Source organism: Asparagus officinalis, chromosome 5 (assembly GCF_001876935.1).
Source record: "Asparagus officinalis chromosome 5, Aspof.V1, whole genome shotgun sequence".
Taxonomy (NCBI): domain Eukaryota; kingdom Viridiplantae; phylum Streptophyta; class Magnoliopsida; order Asparagales; family Asparagaceae; genus Asparagus; species Asparagus officinalis.
The window spans coordinates 5,663,522-5,681,310 of NC_033798.1; the positions used below are offsets into that span (position 1 = coordinate 5,663,522).

Sequence of the window (17,789 nt, forward strand, 5' to 3'; positions counted from 1 at the left end):
AAAACGAGTCTGCCACACCCTGGTGTGGCACACACCACACCCATAACAAACAGGATAGATTCTGCCACACCAGGGTATGACAGACACCACACCCATGGCAGACAGGGTAGTTTCTGTCACACCCATGGCAGACACCATACCAGGGTGTGGTGGAGCCTGTTTTGCTTATTCTTCACATTTTTCTCAATTCTTTCCTCAATTCCTTCGCCGTTTTCACACTATCGTATATTAGCTAAATTTCAGGAAACCTCTAGTAGGTTTAGGGATTATTAGATAACCCTTTCTAATTTTTAAGATTTTATTAGAAAATTCCACCTCCTTCCCCGTATGGGGATAATTGGGATAAATTTTAGGACGACATTATTTGATATTATTGATTGGGATAACGTGATTGGGACCGCTTTTGGTATTATTGTTGTGTTGGAACATGAGGGGGATAATTACCCCCACATGGGATAAAATTGTCCGCCTCATATTGAAAAAAGTTTGCCCCAAGCCAAAATTTACCACGACTCTTGTATTAGGACAATTCAGAACAAGTGGGATAACTTTGGAACGTTCATATATTAACTATTAATATATGTGCTAATCATATTAGACCTATAAATTAAATATAAAAATGATTAAAATAATGAATATAGCTAAATATAAAATGATTAAATAACTAATATCATTAATTTTGATTTTAATATAGTATATTAGTATAAATACAGTATATCATAATATATTATATTATGTTATAATAAACTTATTACTAATATGTTGTATTAATTATAATATAATATTATTGATTATAACATATTGATATTATATTATTAAAGTATAACATAATATATTATAATAATTAAAATATAATTAATATATTGTGACACAAGCTATGACATTATCAGCAACATGTATTATAATATATAATTATAATATATATAATTATAATAATATACAGTTCATATTATATTAAGCTAATATTATGATAAATTAATAAATATGATATTTTAATAATTCCAAATTATCTTATGAGGTTTGCTTCGGTGCTCCAAAAATAGCCCTTTTTTAAAAATTTTTTAATTGACAAAAATAACAAATGAGCTAAAATAAGAAAAGGGTAATTTAGTCTTTCAAAATTCTCTTCTAATTGCTTTCTATCCTAAAGGAAATTGCTTCTTTCCTTTCTCATCTGCACCCTCTCGACTCTCCCTCTCAAAATTTTTTTCTACCATCTACCTAGAGCGAACGAAACTCGGTGCATCACATTACGATAGGTTTAAAACTCGGTGCTAGTAACCAGAGTTTCGAGCTTAAAATTGAAGCCAAACAAAGCAATATTTGTTCTTTTCCTTTTACATTTTCAAATCTTTCTAAATTATTGCAAGAAAACATATATCTATGTTATTGTGTAATTTAGCGACTCAGCCACCACATTTGTAATAGATGTTTCATATAAATATTATTAATTTGTTAACGATTAAAACAAGTTAATAGAGTTAGGGTGTATAAATTAGAAATGTGAAGACTGAGGGTCTGATATAAAATTAAGAAAAATTTAGGATCTAATATGATAAAAACTAAAAGTTTTGCTGGATTTTGCTATCTATGAGTTCAGCACGTGAATAAAAGGAAGCAAAATTCTAGTTGAAAGCACAAGAGCAAAACCACGTATTGTGCTAAATTGAAATTAGTTAGTTGGAGAACTCTAACTAATCATAAATTCGGTTTCTCTCCTAAATTGTATTTCCTAAAATAACCTTTTAACCTTAGTTAATTACAATTTTAGGTGTGGAACACCTCCTAACCGCTAAATCTATCTATCTAGAAATGTGAGAGCTATTTTTAAGGAATTTATTTACAGATACGCCACCGATGCTCCAACAATTCTTCATGAAGCACCGAAGCCGTAGGCTTATCTTATTACCCCCACTTAGCCCCAAATTGTCTCTACACCACCACGCCCACCCCAAAAAACAGTTGTAACTGTAGTTTTCACATGGGTGCTTAAAAATTAAAATACGCAAGGGGTGCTAAACAAACGCAAGAGGATATTTTTGACACTTTCATAGTTTTTCCGATTTTGTTGTAACAATAAGTTGTTAAATACCAAGTATCTAAGATTTAAAATCGCACCAGGAGTACTATTCGCCACAGGGATTTTAACGTTCTGCTTTTAAGTTAAACTAGTTTTATACACGTGCAATGCACGTGGTTAAATATCATATTTAAGTATTTTTAGCTTATTTTATAACTAAAATTTGTTCCTCAAATTCACTTTAATTGTTTATGCTCACTTTGTCTCTAAACTTTAATATTACGATTAGTTATTTTCTTTAATGTTTGTTTAAATAGGCTACACCCAATTTAAACTTTTATGTTAATATTAAAATTGATAAAAATCAAATATAATTTGAAGCTAATTTAAATTTTCATATTATTTTGATTGACATGAAACCAATCTTTACTTGAGAAGGTACAATGTTGCAAAACTAAAAAATATTGAAACCGTGTTATGTAAAGAAGGTGAATATTTAAAACCAATAAGGCAAAATAATTGCTTAAAAATATGCTAAAATATACAAAAGAGAATATAAATTTTGTTCCTAATCATTGATAGCCTTCATAAAAAAATATAAATTAAAGATTAATGCTAATTCTAGTATACTTTCATATGAAAAATGCATTTGCACAAGCATATAAATCTACTGAAAAAGCTCCATTCTAAAGATTTCTAAATTCACACAAAATAATTAAATTATTCTATAAAATATTCACAAAATATTATCTTTTACTCCTTCGGTTTTTTTTACTGAGCTAATATCAATCCTTCCTCACCTTTATCTTTTTCCCGGGCAATTTTATAGTAGTATCTTCATCATCTACTTGATTGTGACATCGGGCTAGAGTTGTACTTTTTGTGCTGTTATCCTTCTTGGGCTCGTTAATCTTTTATCTTATTGTTTAACTTCACAAAAAAGTTAAATGTATTTCTGATATTCAACACAAACTTCTTGAAATACAGACTTTGATTTTTTTTTATTTCAATGAGAATAAATATTAATTTCATATATATGAAATTCTTTTTATTCCTAATTTATTACTTAAATGAAATTAAGAGCTACCTTTTTTTTCTACAATAAATTCTTCTGATGTGCATCTAACAAGAGTTTCTGTTACGTTAATGATATTACATTTGCTCTATTCATGTTATTTTTCACAAAGATCTAAACTAAATACCTATATTTTTTATTACTAATTTATCTTAGATTATAATATTAATATTTAATTTTTTTAGTATTTTAAGAACAAAGTATGAAATTTATGAATGTTTACTAATTTTTCTTACATCTTCTATAGAGAATTCTTCTTTGATTGGGATAAAGTTTTATTAAATTATTCTTCAATGTAACTCAGTTGATGCTTCTTTAATAGGCATGCCTTATGTTAATGACAATTCAAATGATTCATGGACGTTTTCCAATTTTTAGATTTATTTGCGTCACTTTCCCATTTTCAATGAAAATAGTTTGATTCTTTTGAATGATATCTCTTAACATTCTCATAGTTTCTTCATAGGTAACTCATTGTATTTTTTTAATGCTAAGCTATTATATTATAGTTTTTTATCATTTTTATGGATTTAAACATCTATCAATTAATATTACTAATGTGTTTTTCTGCTCCAACTTATTAGTAAAATTCTATGCAGTTGCTTTAATTTATATTGTGACAATAATTTTTAAGTTATAATATTTTTAAAATTTTTATTTCTTAACCGAATATTTTTAATCAATTCTATTTCTTTTGTTTACGAGTATCAACTTAGACTGTCTTTAGATGCTGAAAAGGGATAGTAAACCCCAAATTAAAAATTATATATATATATATATATATATATATATATTAATGAAAAAATATCTAATAATTACACTTTTTTGCCAAGTTTTAAAATTTCAGCCATTTTTTGTGGTTTGGAACTTTGAAGGTGTGATTTGTATTTTTTAAAACTTTGGGAGTATTTTTAAAAAATTACTTTTAAGTTTGATAGTTGTAACTTCTATATTTCATGTGTCGGTGGTAATTTTTAAATGTCACGATATTTCTTATAACTCTAAAATTTTGAGGTTGTTTTTTGCAATTGTTAAAACTATAGATTAAGTTTTAAAAAATTCAAATTTTAGCGGTCTATTAATAATTTTCAGATTTGATGTGTACTGGTTATAAATTTTAAAATTTTAGAGTTTTTCTTATAATTTTAAATTTTAAAAGAGTTTTTTTACAACTTTTGTAACTTTAAGGTTAATTTCGGTAAATTTTAAATTTTTAGGTGCATGAGGATAATCTCTTGAATTTATTTTTTGTTGTTTGTAAATTTTAAAAATTTTATAATTTTAGGGTTATTTTTTTATAATTTAAACTTTTAAGGGAGTTTCTATAATTTTTAGGATATTAAGGGTGTTAATTGAAATTTTTTAAATTCTTCAGAAGCTGCTGTTAATTTTTTAATTTTATGTTTATTATTTTAAGCTTTGAAATATCAGAAATTTTGAGATGCATTAAAGTAATCCCTTGAATTCATCTATGTTGTTTGTAAGTCTTAAAATTTTAGAATTACAGGTGCTTTTTTGTAATTTAAACTTTTTATGGTGCTTCTATAGTTTTTGAGATAATAAGATGTTATTCGCAAATTTTAAATTCTTCACTGTTAATTTCTTAATTTTATTTTTGTTATTTTATGTTTTTAGACGTCGGGATAGTTTTTATAATTTTAAACTTTTTAGAGTATTTGGTGTAATTTTAAAAGTTTTAGATTTTTTTTGTAATACTTTATGTATTATAGTACGTTAGCTACGTATAATTTCTTTATCTTTATAAACTAATATCATAAAATGATGTTTTCAATATTTTATTAATATAATTTTTTAAACTGTTAAGCTATAGATAGTTCACGTAGGATTAGGATAGGATATAATTATGATTGGAAAATAACTTAAGGACCCAAAATATGGGACCAAGGGAGGGGACATGTGAGGTGTCCCTTCCCTATTGCATAATGAGTTGGCATGACCAACTCATTATGCAATAGGAAGGGGACACATCACCTGTCCCCTCCCTTGGTCCCATATTTTGGGTCCCCGTAGCAGCACTCATTATGATTACGTATAATTTTTTTATTTTGACAAACTAATACCATAAAAATATGTTTTATATATTTTATTAATATAATTTTTTAAATTGTTAAGCTATACATAGGATTAAGATAAGATATAATTATGATTAGGATATAAATAAAATATTTAAAATAGTGAAGGGTAATATTGACTATAAAAAGATTTTCCGCTTTTAAAGAGAGTATGATATGATATGATAAGTAGTAGAAACATCACATTAAAGAGGACTTGAGCGAGTTTACCTTGAATTTGGGGGCAGCAGTGACAATGGCAATGTTGAGGGAGACGAGAGAAGTACGGACCAAAAATTTCATAAAACACGTACTAACAATAGAACGGTTTATTGCAAAACAAAAATAATAATAAAATAAAATAAAACTACCAATAAGATCGGGGTTAAATGCAAATACTTTTAGTAGACTATAACATAACGCCTCGTTTGGTACGCGGGAATGAGAAGGAATGGAATGCAATTCCCACTTCCCATTCCCTCATACCAAACACACATATATTTTAGATGTTGGAATGACCATTCCCTAGGAATGATCATTCCCACTATTTGTGGGAATGAGCATTCCAAGTGAGAAGATAAGGAATGGTCATTCCCATTCAAGTGAGAATCAAAAACTAGTTAGGTATTTTTCAATTATATCCATATTAATAATAAAGAATGTTTGGGTGAGGCGCTATGCAAGTGGGCAATTTTAGATTGACAATTTAGGCTAGTATATCATTTTGCTATTTCGAAACTTATTATTTTAGTTGGTATTGTTTTATGGATTTTTGCTATTATGAATTGAGTGATTTTGATACTTTATCAAATAAGTTAATTTATATATCTAGAACTGTGGATTGTGGATATCATTCTTTTACCTTTTGTGGTGACGACGAATCCAAGAAATTTACCGCTCGACATTCCAAGGAAGGATTTAGTCGGATTCATTTTCAGCTGATGAGTTCTCATAAGCTCGAACATTGTCTTCAGATCGTTAATGTGGTCGTTTTTATCACGACTCTTAACGACCAGGTCATCAACGTAGCATTCGACGGTCTTCCGGAGGTGCTCTTGAAAGATCTTCGTCATTGCTCGTTGATATGTAGCACCGGCATTCTTCAAACCGAAAGGCATAACAGTATAACAGAAGACACCCAGGGGTGTTCTGAATCCTGTGTGCTTTTCATCATCCGGGTGCATCTTGATTTGATTGTACCCAGAAAATCCATCCATGAATGACATGCAATCCATTCCATTCCTTCTTCCATTCCATTCCCAAGTCTATCCATTCCCGCGTACCAAACGAGGCGTAAGAGAAACGTAGGAGACCCTCTGCTCAAAGCTCTCCTCAAATCCTTAGCAAAAACATGAGAAATATTGATGCAAACCACAGGAATCAAAGCTCTCCTCAAATCCTTAGCAAAAACTGCTTTTTAAACATAAAAAAAACAAAAAAAAAAAAAACAAGCCCCACTGCCACCACTACAGATGTAATAAAAATCAAACCTTGCTCCCCATCATTTGCTGAACTAATGTTCCGGTCATGGGAGTCGAACTGTCCAAGAAATAGAAGTTCCACAAATGTCTCGTCCATGTTACAAGTCCTAAAGGCAATGCAAAACGAGAAGAGGAAGAAGAGAAGGAACATAAACATCGAGGCCAATAAGTTGGTTCTATATCCTTCACACCTGTGGAAAATAAATTTAACGCAACAAAAAAAAAAACTGGCTTCGCCATTGACGAGCTAGCAATGCATCTAGAAAATCACCAGCTGAATGATCCACTTTCATTTTCTCAGGACTTCCTTTATAATTCCCCTCTCTTTAGACCTTGACTCGGCATCGTCATTATCTTTGAGAATATCTCCATAAGCTCAAGGGTATCACGTCAGATAGGAGGTTGAAACTCAAAGAGAGACATGCTGAAGAAACATAGTATATTTGCATTGTTACAAGAATGAGATATTAAAGTAAAACTAAAAAATTCGATTTGAGAAAAAAATTGAAGGCGATGAATTTGACAGGTCTCCGAGACTGAAATACACTGGATTCAATGCAAAAGTTGCATGCCTCTAACAAAAGGTCCAAGGCACAAGTACTCCAATCCTAGACTTAACTCCCAAATCTATATCATCAAATGGATGCACATGCTTATCAATAATAAGAAGCAAGCATGCAGGTTTCACCAATAATTTTCTGCACAAGGTAGGCCTTTGACGAATTTAAAGTTCTGATAAAAGGTGCAAATGGCTAAAAGATATGTTCTGACTGAAACCTCACCTAGATTATATTAACATCAGCAGATTAAAGATATGATTCTATACAATACAATTGGACCTATCGATAAAAAATAAAAAAAGCCCACATCTTCAAGTAGAAGCCTTTTAGGAAGGATTCTGATCCTGCTTAAGCATGTCTGAATGAGAAATCAATATCAAAGTAGAACATATGACAGGGATCTCTCGGTGAAAGAATATAGATGCTTAATCTGCATGTAGTTGATAAAAGTTTTGTTGTAAGTTTTAAGTGTTCAACCAAGTGTAGAGAACATGAATACACGTGACAAGACATGGATACACCATATTCTAGTAGGAAAATATGTCCTGAATATCTTAGAGAAATTTAGGGTTAAATGTGGATAGACCCCAGTAATATTACTGTTTTGAACTTATTAAGTTATTAACCCTATAGTTTTATATTTTTGCAGATAGACTTCCTGAGTGAAATATTTTTACTCGTTTCAGAGGAAGTCTTTTTTTTAATTGAATAGACCCTGTGCGGATAAAAGAGTCAAAAAATTCACTCAGAAGTCAGAAGTCATGGCCCATTTGCAAAATAAAACCAAAGAGGTAGTAAGTTCAAAACAATGATACTACTGGGGGGTCTGTCCGCAATCAGCCCAAAAATTACTATCAGCTAATAATGAGGTAAAATCCTGATATTGGGAGATAAACTGAGTCAAGCGTATTAAGATAGCAAAGTATTGAAAAGAGTAATTGGAAATTGTTTTCAATCAGGCAATCAAACTACATTAGGTGCTGGAAAATGTAGATTGACATCCTGCCGTGGCGCAGAGGATATATAGAAACAATAGGATTCAAAGCATGCAGCTGCTTCAGTTGCAGATAAAGGGCAAACCCAGTTACTTCATGTGGATGGGAAAAGGAATCCCTATCAGAGAGAAGTTCTTGATACTGCATGCAACCAAGTAGCTTTCAGCAGAGGGGAGGAACCACCTGCTGGAAAGGGCTAAAATCAAGTCTACGTGATTTATGTGTTCTCACAGGGATGGTATGGTTGAGCTGAGGAAGGTAAATATGACTACTGAGGACTAATAATGGGACTGTTGTTCGCCACCCAACATCTATGATAACAGACATGAAGGAATCAAACAGTTTGTCAAAACTCGATAGTCCAGAAAATGGGCTGGAAAAAAGTAACCTATAAGCTATTAGGATATACTTCGCCTGCTAAATTTGTAAAACAAAGTAAAGATTAAGATTGCACTTTATGGAGTCTTCTATTTGTCAGATAAAGGTACTAATTTAAGTATTCAAACGCTAGGTCTCGATAAAATAGTGAGGCTTTGATGAGTAATGTTTGATAAATCATTAGAGAGTGCCTATTGAAATCAGACATTTGTGAAATACAACCTTTCCTATCAATATCTTCAGCCAACCATTTAGTAGAATACCAGAATGATAGTAAATGTAGCACTACTTAATATGATAAAGTTCAGATGCATGGTAATTTGACAAGATCTTGATTGCTTTAAACCAGATTGAGATAACTAGGATAAAAACCTAGGTTCAAGAGTTCTACAAGATTGAAAACTAAAATCTGAAGAAATGTGCCAATGCTTGGATGTTGCTCTTCTACTCAAGAAAAAAGAGTGAGAAAAATGCTACAAATAATGGTAACATGTTTTCTCAAAAAAAAAATTCCTTATTGTTTAGTTATGTGAAGTATAATTTCTTCAAATAAAAAGGGAGATGAAGAGGTGGAAAAAGAAAGGTGCAACTTATACTGCAGATCCCATTTATGGCAATTGCTATGAACACTTTCTAAAAGCTACCAGGTAAAATAAATGCTTAAGCACTATGTCCAGAATCTGTAAATAAAACAAGAAATAATTGAAAACCACAAGCATGAAAAATTCAATAAACATACCAGTAATACAAGTGAACCAGCATCCGCAACTATCAGATTTTGGTTCACATCATAAACTTTGGTTTCTTCTCTGCAGGCTTGAGGATCTGAAAAGAGCACATTAAGGTTTCATCGACACTCATCATAGCACCAGCATTATCAAATTCACCGCAGTAATTTGGGGCTGAGAATATAGTGACAAGTTGTCTATCTGCAAAAAATTCATAGCCATCTTCCACAACCTGTATTGAAGAAAAAACTTGACAAAAAAGCCATAAATCACACTCAAAAAGACTAAACATTTGAGGTTCCAGAGTCTGTAACCTGATGTGCACGGCAAACAAGATCGAGGTCATGCTTTGACAAGAATTCTTGGACTTTATCACTACCAAAAGTGTATGAAACTCCTCTATCATTCATTCCCCAACCTTGAACCTCTCTACCAGGATCTGACCAGAGTAAGTCACAGAGTAAACCAGTGTCCGGAACATCAGTTGGACGAGATAAACTTTTGATTTGGTCCAAGTTTGACAGATCTGGGGACAGCCCACCATGCATGCAAAGGATTTTATCATCTATAAGAGCAGCTACAGGAAGACAGTTGAAGCAGTCTGTAAAGACCTTCCATAGTCTCACATTAAACCGGCGTTTACATTCATCATAAAACCCATAAATCCGATTTATAGAAGCACATTCATGGTTTCCTCGGAGAATGAAAAAGTTTTCAGGGTATTTGATTTTATATGCAAGAAGCAGGCATATCGTCTCTAAGCTTTGTTTACCCCGATCAACATAATCGCCTAAAAATAAATAATTTGCTTCAGGTGGGAAGCCTCCATACTCAAATAGTCTCAAAAGGTCACTGTATTGGCCATGAATATCACCTGAAAAGCCACAAAGAAAAATGAGAAGAAAAGGCGCAATTGACCCAAAAAGAAAAAACAACACCATGCTAAAAGAATTGTCATGTAATCTCTTGACAGAAATTGGGATAAATTTCTCCCAGAAAAATCAAAAATAAAATAATTTATATAGTAAACAATCAAATGTCACTTAAAATAATAAAAATCATCCCCGTAACACACTTAATATATTATTTCTTCATATGGCCTAGCAGTCGTCATGTTACTTGGGTACTTATATCATGAAGCCGCCCGACACATACCCATACGAAATCCCATGGATACTTCTTGGATATATACATACATTTATTTAACATGAAGTCAATTAAATGATATATGTTTTAATTTAGGGTCATATATATATATATATATATATATATATATATATATATATATATATATATATATATATATATATACCCCTCAAATCTTTGGTATTTTTAAATTTGCCCCTCAAATCATCATAATTCTGAATTTGCCCTCAAATTGTAATCTTTCTTCAAACTTACCCCAACATTAAGTTTTGTCAAAATCTAAATACTTCATGGGTAAATTTACTTTGATATACCTATTTGGCTTTCTTTCTGATTCTCCTAACATTACCATAGTATGTTACCGAGGCCTCACTTTCAAAAAATATAGTGTCGAGAATCCAGCAATGTCTGATATCGGCAAACACCACTTCATCGTGATGAGAAATCTCAAGAACCAACGATGAAACTCAACCGAAACTCCATGACCACACTTAGATAGATTGTTGCCAACAACAACCGTGTCGCGCCAAACTCACACCGTCCCACCAGAACCGGAGCCATCTCCCTTGAAATGATGCAGTCTCACCCGAACCGTTGCGGTTTAAAAAGTTCGCACCTGAACCTGAAGAGGCTAAATAATGGCAATGGAAATTCTAACCCATTGTTTGCCATAAAAGATCTTGTCCTTTTATAAATTTCAGACTAAACCACGTTGACGTATATAAACTTCAATCATAGATCCAAATATTACAAGGAAACAAAAGATTCACACGCCAACTCATTGCAAACAAAGGATTCCCACTTGCAATTTTTTATTCAATCTTTAAATTATATATTAAAGGGCAAATTAGACAATTTTAAAAAGCTCTAGGTCTTTTAACAGAATATTCCAATTAGATTCTCCATTAATTAACTTGGAGGGTAAAAGTAGGGAAGGTAAACAATTTGGGGGGCAAAATTGAAATTATAATAATTTGGAGGGCAAATTTAAAAATATAGACAATTTGGAGGGTATATATTTTAAAAAACCTTTAATTTAAAACACTTGTCATACGCTTCTTGGATGTATATGCTACACTTCATATCCATTTCTTGAAACTCGTCAGACAAGGGTCAGGTTTGTTTTAGCCCTTACCCGAGTTCAAAACTATGATTTAAAAGGATCATTTAAGTGTCTAGCTCAAAAATGAGTAGTTTCTATTTCATAATAATCAACATGATAAAAGAAACTTAAAATGTGTCTCCAGACGTAGTTGTGTCAACATAATAAAGAAAACTTAAATTGAAAAATAATAATGATCTCATCATGTAAAAATTAATTTCAATATATACGTAGTTGTGTCTCCATACCTTTACAATACCTTTACAAGGATTAAGATCCTCTACTAAGACATAGTGCCTCGTAATATCTCCTAATGCATCTTCACATTTCATTTTGTGCATAAGCACAAAATATGAGGAGGTACTATGCAATAAAAGGTGGAGATGCATTAGGAGATATTAGGAGGCACTATGCCTTAGTAGAGGATCTCAATCCCCTTTACAAATGTGTCATGTCTCGTACCCGCACCCGTACCGCTACCCATACCCGTTTTCATGCAACTCGGTCAAACACTAGATACAGTTATTTGACTGATTAAGTAACGCCACAAAAATCAATAATAGACCTTGAAAAGGACAATAATTACATGAAACTCAGTGGAAGCAAGCAAGTTTTGAAGATCTGCTAACAAGCAACTGATTTTTCTTGCCACCATAATGCCGAAGCAAGGGCATGCAACATGAGTTTAATTGAGACCTATAGGACTAGGATTTGAATTAGATGATGATTCTTATTTTTTTTATAATATAAAAAGATGTTTAAATAAAGAATTAAATGTGAAGGAAAGAGCGTAAGAAAACCAATACTAAATAAAATTAAGCAAAGAGGAAAACTAATTGCTAGTTGGAACAAGCACATGATCGAAAAGAAAAAGAACAAAGGTGCATCTGGTATTATCCAGGGAAATGGGGGCAGGTCTATTGATCAAGTAAGAATGGGGAAATTGTATCAGTGCCCTTCAATCATCTAGATTACATGAACAAAAAATTGTTTTCCATGTTATGTGCCCATTTTTATAACTAACAAACAGTGAAGATTATCTTCCATAAGTTCTCCAGCAGAGGAATATAAAAAGAAATGATTATGCTTGATCAGGAAGTTTTTAAAAAGGAAAAAAACATTTTTGTTAAATTCTCCCTGCATTCCATATGCAACTACCTTATATTTCTAAAGACAATCATCACATTGTGTAAAGGTTAAAAACATAATGCCTGGATCTTACTGAACATCAATGTTGTGGAAAGAAAAAGCAGGAGTAAAGCTTTACCAGGTTTTTGCAAGCTTTAGCAAAAAAATAAGCGATGCTAAACCTAATGAGAACAGTAAATATCAAGGAAAAAATATGTCACAAACAATGTAAAATCTTTCAAATTTTGGAATGGGTGCTAAAACATCCCAAAAGCGGTATAGCGAAGTGGAGCCTTAAACAAGGCTTTTCCGAACTTTTTACAGCATGTTCAACGAATATTTTGTAGCAGATCATTATTTATTAAGCATATGTATCTCTCCCAAAAGGATTTGTGCACGCATAGCTCAAGCTCAGATCTAGTGAATTATATAACTATAACTAGCATCAGACTATATATCAATATGGTTCAAAATGGCTAAAAGATTTTTATTTATCACAAAACCTACAGGCACATGTGATTCCATGATATCTTCAGGACAAATTCAGAGAAAGGCTTAGCAACACCCTACTGAAGGAAAAGGCTTAGCAACGCTCTACTGAAGGAAATTAAAAGATAAGGAATTACAGACATAAGGAATAGTAAGGATTAAAGCTAAAGCACAAGAAATGTAAGAACTTGGCCGCTAATTCTTGGTAGTGAATCCAAAATGTCAGCCTAAGTGTCATAATTTCAAAAGGTCGAGTAGGATAGTCCATAAGCACTGCCAGTACAGTGCAAATTCTGAATCTAAGACTTGATTTAGTAGAAGGGGAGGTGGGGTGAGGTGAGGGACAAACAAGAATCATGTTTGGCAGGGGGGGTTTGGAGGGTGAGATGAGTTGGCATGTACTAAGAGAAAGTGCAAAATAAATGGTAAGTGTAGAGGGAGAAACATCCCTCCGATTTGGAGGGATACATGAGAAGAGAGGGGATGCTTTCTATAATGACTCATATACTCTCACCAATTTATCATAATTACCAAATTGTCCTTTTCTTTAAATAAAAAAAATTTCTATAAAAGGATACTATTGTACTTTAATTAACTCATCAATACACTGGCCCTTCACATCCCTTCAACCAAACAAAAAAAGAAATGTGCCTCCTCTCCCCCCCCCCCCCCCCCCCAAAAAAAAAAAAAAAAAACTAAAAAACCAAATAAGAAGCACAAAGGTATATCCTTCCTTGCACATCATTGCACCTCGCCCCACCTCACCTCCCCCTTACCCCCTACCAAACCAAGCCTAAAAGAACAGTCCTATTAACTCAGATCAACCCTAAATATTAACATACTACCGAGAACCAGTCTTTATTGCGACCATTGAAACCAATGACCAGAGTACAAAGTGAGAAGTATTAGGAAGCTCAACTGAGCCTATTCTCCATGACCTACTTTATAGAACATATGACAGTGTCCTAGTTCTCACACATTACCCAGTCGATAGAATGCTCCCAGTATAAACCTGACAAACTGGCAAGCATATAATACTTAGTAATCATCATTTCTATAACAGAAAAAACAATTAACTAACCAACTTGTTGCAGCAGAAGGGCTTAAAATTTTAAAATCATGGTGATTATGTTGTAAAATAGTTGGCATATCAGATCCTATCCAATAAGTATGTATCCCTACATTCTCATGGATGAAATACGATATGGCTTGGATGCAGTCAACAATAAGTTAATTGCATAGACACATTTGCTAAAGGTCAATCCACATTTCACAGCATCCTCAAGTTTATAATCTTTCATGTCAAAGGTTTTCTTATTTTAAATGATAATAATAAGTTGGCTAGTAAATGTACGAACTATCCAATAAAAGAAGAGAATCTTACTAATATGTCAAATTACATAATTGCCCTAATTTAGTCGCATCTCGTTGTTTCATGCTGTAAAACGTTAAGGTCCATTTAATCCGGTATTGACTGAACAAGAGTCAATATGGGTATATACGAGAGCTAAATTACATCCCACTAACACCTAGCTTGTCAGAGTCAATCTCACCTTCCCAGTTACAGTGAATGGCACGGGTGCTGAATCTGCTGATACCAATTTTGTAGTGTTTGCTCGGCTCTAGTTTATACAAAACCAAAGCAGGGTGATGCCAGGCTTCAGTTCTACCCGGACTAGTCTAGTTTAAAACCAAGGGGTGATGTCAGGATTGAAATTTGACCAGGACTAGTCTAGTGCAAAACCAAATGGGTGATTCCAAGGTTGCAGTTCGAGCGGGACTAGTTTAGTGCAATACCATAGTGATGATTTCAACATTGCAGTTCGATCAGGACAAGTCCTGTGCAAAACCAAAGGGGCAATGCCAACACTGTAGTTTGACCAGAACTAGTCTAGTACAAAATCAAAGGGGTTATACCATGATTTAGTCCGCCAAGGACTAGATCAGTACAAAGAAAGTCCGTGTTAGGGTCCATTAGGTCCCATACTAGTGGGGAGTCGAGATTTGGTTTCCCTCCCTCTGACAGCTAGTTTCCAAAGGAGAACTCACACCTTACAAAACCAAAAGGGTGATACCAGGATTGAATCCAACAGGGACTAGAGTAGTGCAAAGAAAGCTTGTGTTAGGTATGTTTGGTCCCATACTAATGGGGAGCCAATATTTGGATATCCTCCCTCTAACAGTTTTCAAGGGAAAACTCACCCCTAAAAGGTAGTTGTTGGAACAGGTAACCCAAATCCATTATAAACACACATCAAATTTCCCACGTAGTCAACATGGGACTAAATGGATCCTCACATACGATCACGCGTTCGCAGTCCTGATGCCCACGTGGCTCGCCGTGCACTACTCTACTCTCAGTCAATCACCACAAATCCCACCATCACCCTTTTGGCTTTGCATAAACTAGTCTCAGGTGAACACAGCAATACCGGCATCACGACCCACGCCTCTCAATTGCAACCAGGAAGGTGGAGCTGGCTCCAATATCATTTGTAAGGGTCCTAGAAGCACTCACCTCCAAAAGACAGCTGTTAAAAGGAAGGAACCCAAACCCTTATAAACCCACATCAAACTCCTCATATAACTGGGACTCTATGGATCACAAAAGTTACTCTTTTCCCACCATAAATTTCAAGTAAGTCCATGGACGACAAACCAACAAACATCCTACTACAACTAGTCGATCGAACAACTACAATATTCATCGCAAAAAAACGAAAATAATGCTTTTGATCGCAATTTCTCCATCCAATCAATGTAACGAACAAAATGAGAGCTGTTAAGAAACTGACCGCAGATCTTGATGGGAGCTTCGAGCTCCAAGAGATTGGGCTGCTGAAGAAAGATCTCTCTCGAAGCGACGCACAGCTGCCTGATCTCCACCTCCGATAGCTGGACCTGCTTCCCTGGCCTCGCCGATCAGCAGCCTCTTGATGATATCGTCGAGCAACGCCGCCTCCATCGGAAACCCCAAACCCTAATTTTGCCTCCAAACCCCAAAATTTTTCCCCCTAACCCTAATTTCTTTCTGTAAAAAATTTGTGTGTGTGTGTGTGGGTGGGGGGGGGCGGCGAGAGATAGGGCGGCAGTGAGGACTGCAACTCCAATGGGGCGGAGGAGACGATATGATTCTTTTCTGCCCTTTTTTGACTTTTATATGATTTGAATTTTTCTTTTTCTTTTTCATTTTTCGGAAATTTATGTCAAGACCCCAAAATTAAAACATTTATGTGTTGCAGCCCCTTCACATCATGTGCTGCAGCCCTAAAAAATATCACATCATGTGCTGCAGCCCTTTTCATGTAATTACCATGCCAACTAAGCATAAAGAGATAAAAACAAACATAAAAACCCAAAATACCCTCATTGCCTCCCCCCTCTTCGTTCTCTCTAGATCTATCATGTTAGGTCCAGTTTGATTCATATTAAGCCTAATTTAATTCTTTTTAACTCTAATTTAAATCAAGTTTAAGTCTAGGTCAACTTGTTTTAGGTCTAAAAATAAGTTGAATTACAGTTAATATGAATCATGTTAAGTCTAATTTAACATGTTTTAAGTCTAATTTTATGTTAAGTCCAATTTGATTCATATTAAATCCAGTTTGATTCATGCAAAGTCTAATTTAATTCCTTTTAAGTCTAATTCAAATCATATTATATCTAATTCAACTTATTTTAAGTCTAAAAATAAGTTGAATTAGACTTAACATAAATCATGTTAAGTCTATTTCAACTTATTTTAAGTCTAATTTCATGTTAAGTCCAATTTTACTTCATGTTAAGACTAATTTGATTCATATTAAATCTAATTTAATTCCTTTTAAGCCTAATTTTAATTTGGTTTAGTATTAAGTCCAGATTAGTTCATGTTAAATCCGGTTTGATTCGTGTTAAATCCAGTTTGGTTCGTGTTAAGTCCAGTTTTGTTCGTGTTAAGTCCAGTTTAAATCATTTTAAGTCTAATTTAAATCTTGTTAAGTCTAATTTAAATCATTTTAACTCTAATTTAAATTAGACTTAACATGAAATTAGACTTAAAATAAAATAAAATAGACTTGACATGGATTATATGTTAAGTCCAATTCGGCTCATGTTAAGACCAATTTGGTTTATATTAAGTCCATTTTAAATCATTTTAAGTCTAATTTAAATCGTTTTAAGTCTAATTTAAATTGGACTTAACATGAAATTAGACTTAAACTAAATGAAATAGACTTAACATGGATTATATGTTAAGTCTAATTCGGCTCATGTTAAGTCCAATTCAGTTTATATTAAGTCCATTTTAAATCATGCTAAGTCTAATTCAACTTGTTTAGGTCTAATTTCATGTTAAATCCAATTTAGTTCATGTTAAGTCTAATTTATTTTTTTAATCTAATTTAAACAATATTATGTCTAATCCAACTTGTTTAAAGTCTAAAAACAAGTTGAATTAGACTTAACACGAATCACGTTAGTCTAATTCAACTTGTTTTAAGTCTAATTTCATATTAAGTCTAATTTGATTCATGTTAAGTCTAATTTAATTCATATTAAGTCTAATTCGGTTCATGTTAAGTCAAATTTAATTCCTTTTTAAATCTAATTTATATCATGTTACGTCTAATTT

The 17,789-nt window shown here is 33.0% G+C and overlaps 1 protein-coding gene across 1 annotated transcript; it reads right to left on the bottom strand.

Moving 5' to 3' along the window:
• On the bottom strand, positions 6,544-16,305 carry LOC109842895 (serine/threonine-protein phosphatase PP1-like). Its single transcript, XM_020411803.1, is given in 5 exon segments — positions 6,544-7,072; positions 9,321-9,541; positions 9,624-10,183; positions 15,970-16,097; positions 16,099-16,305. Coding segments are annotated over 4 exon segments (906 nt in total). The 5' UTR covers positions 16,140-16,305; the 3' UTR covers positions 6,544-7,072; positions 9,321-9,364.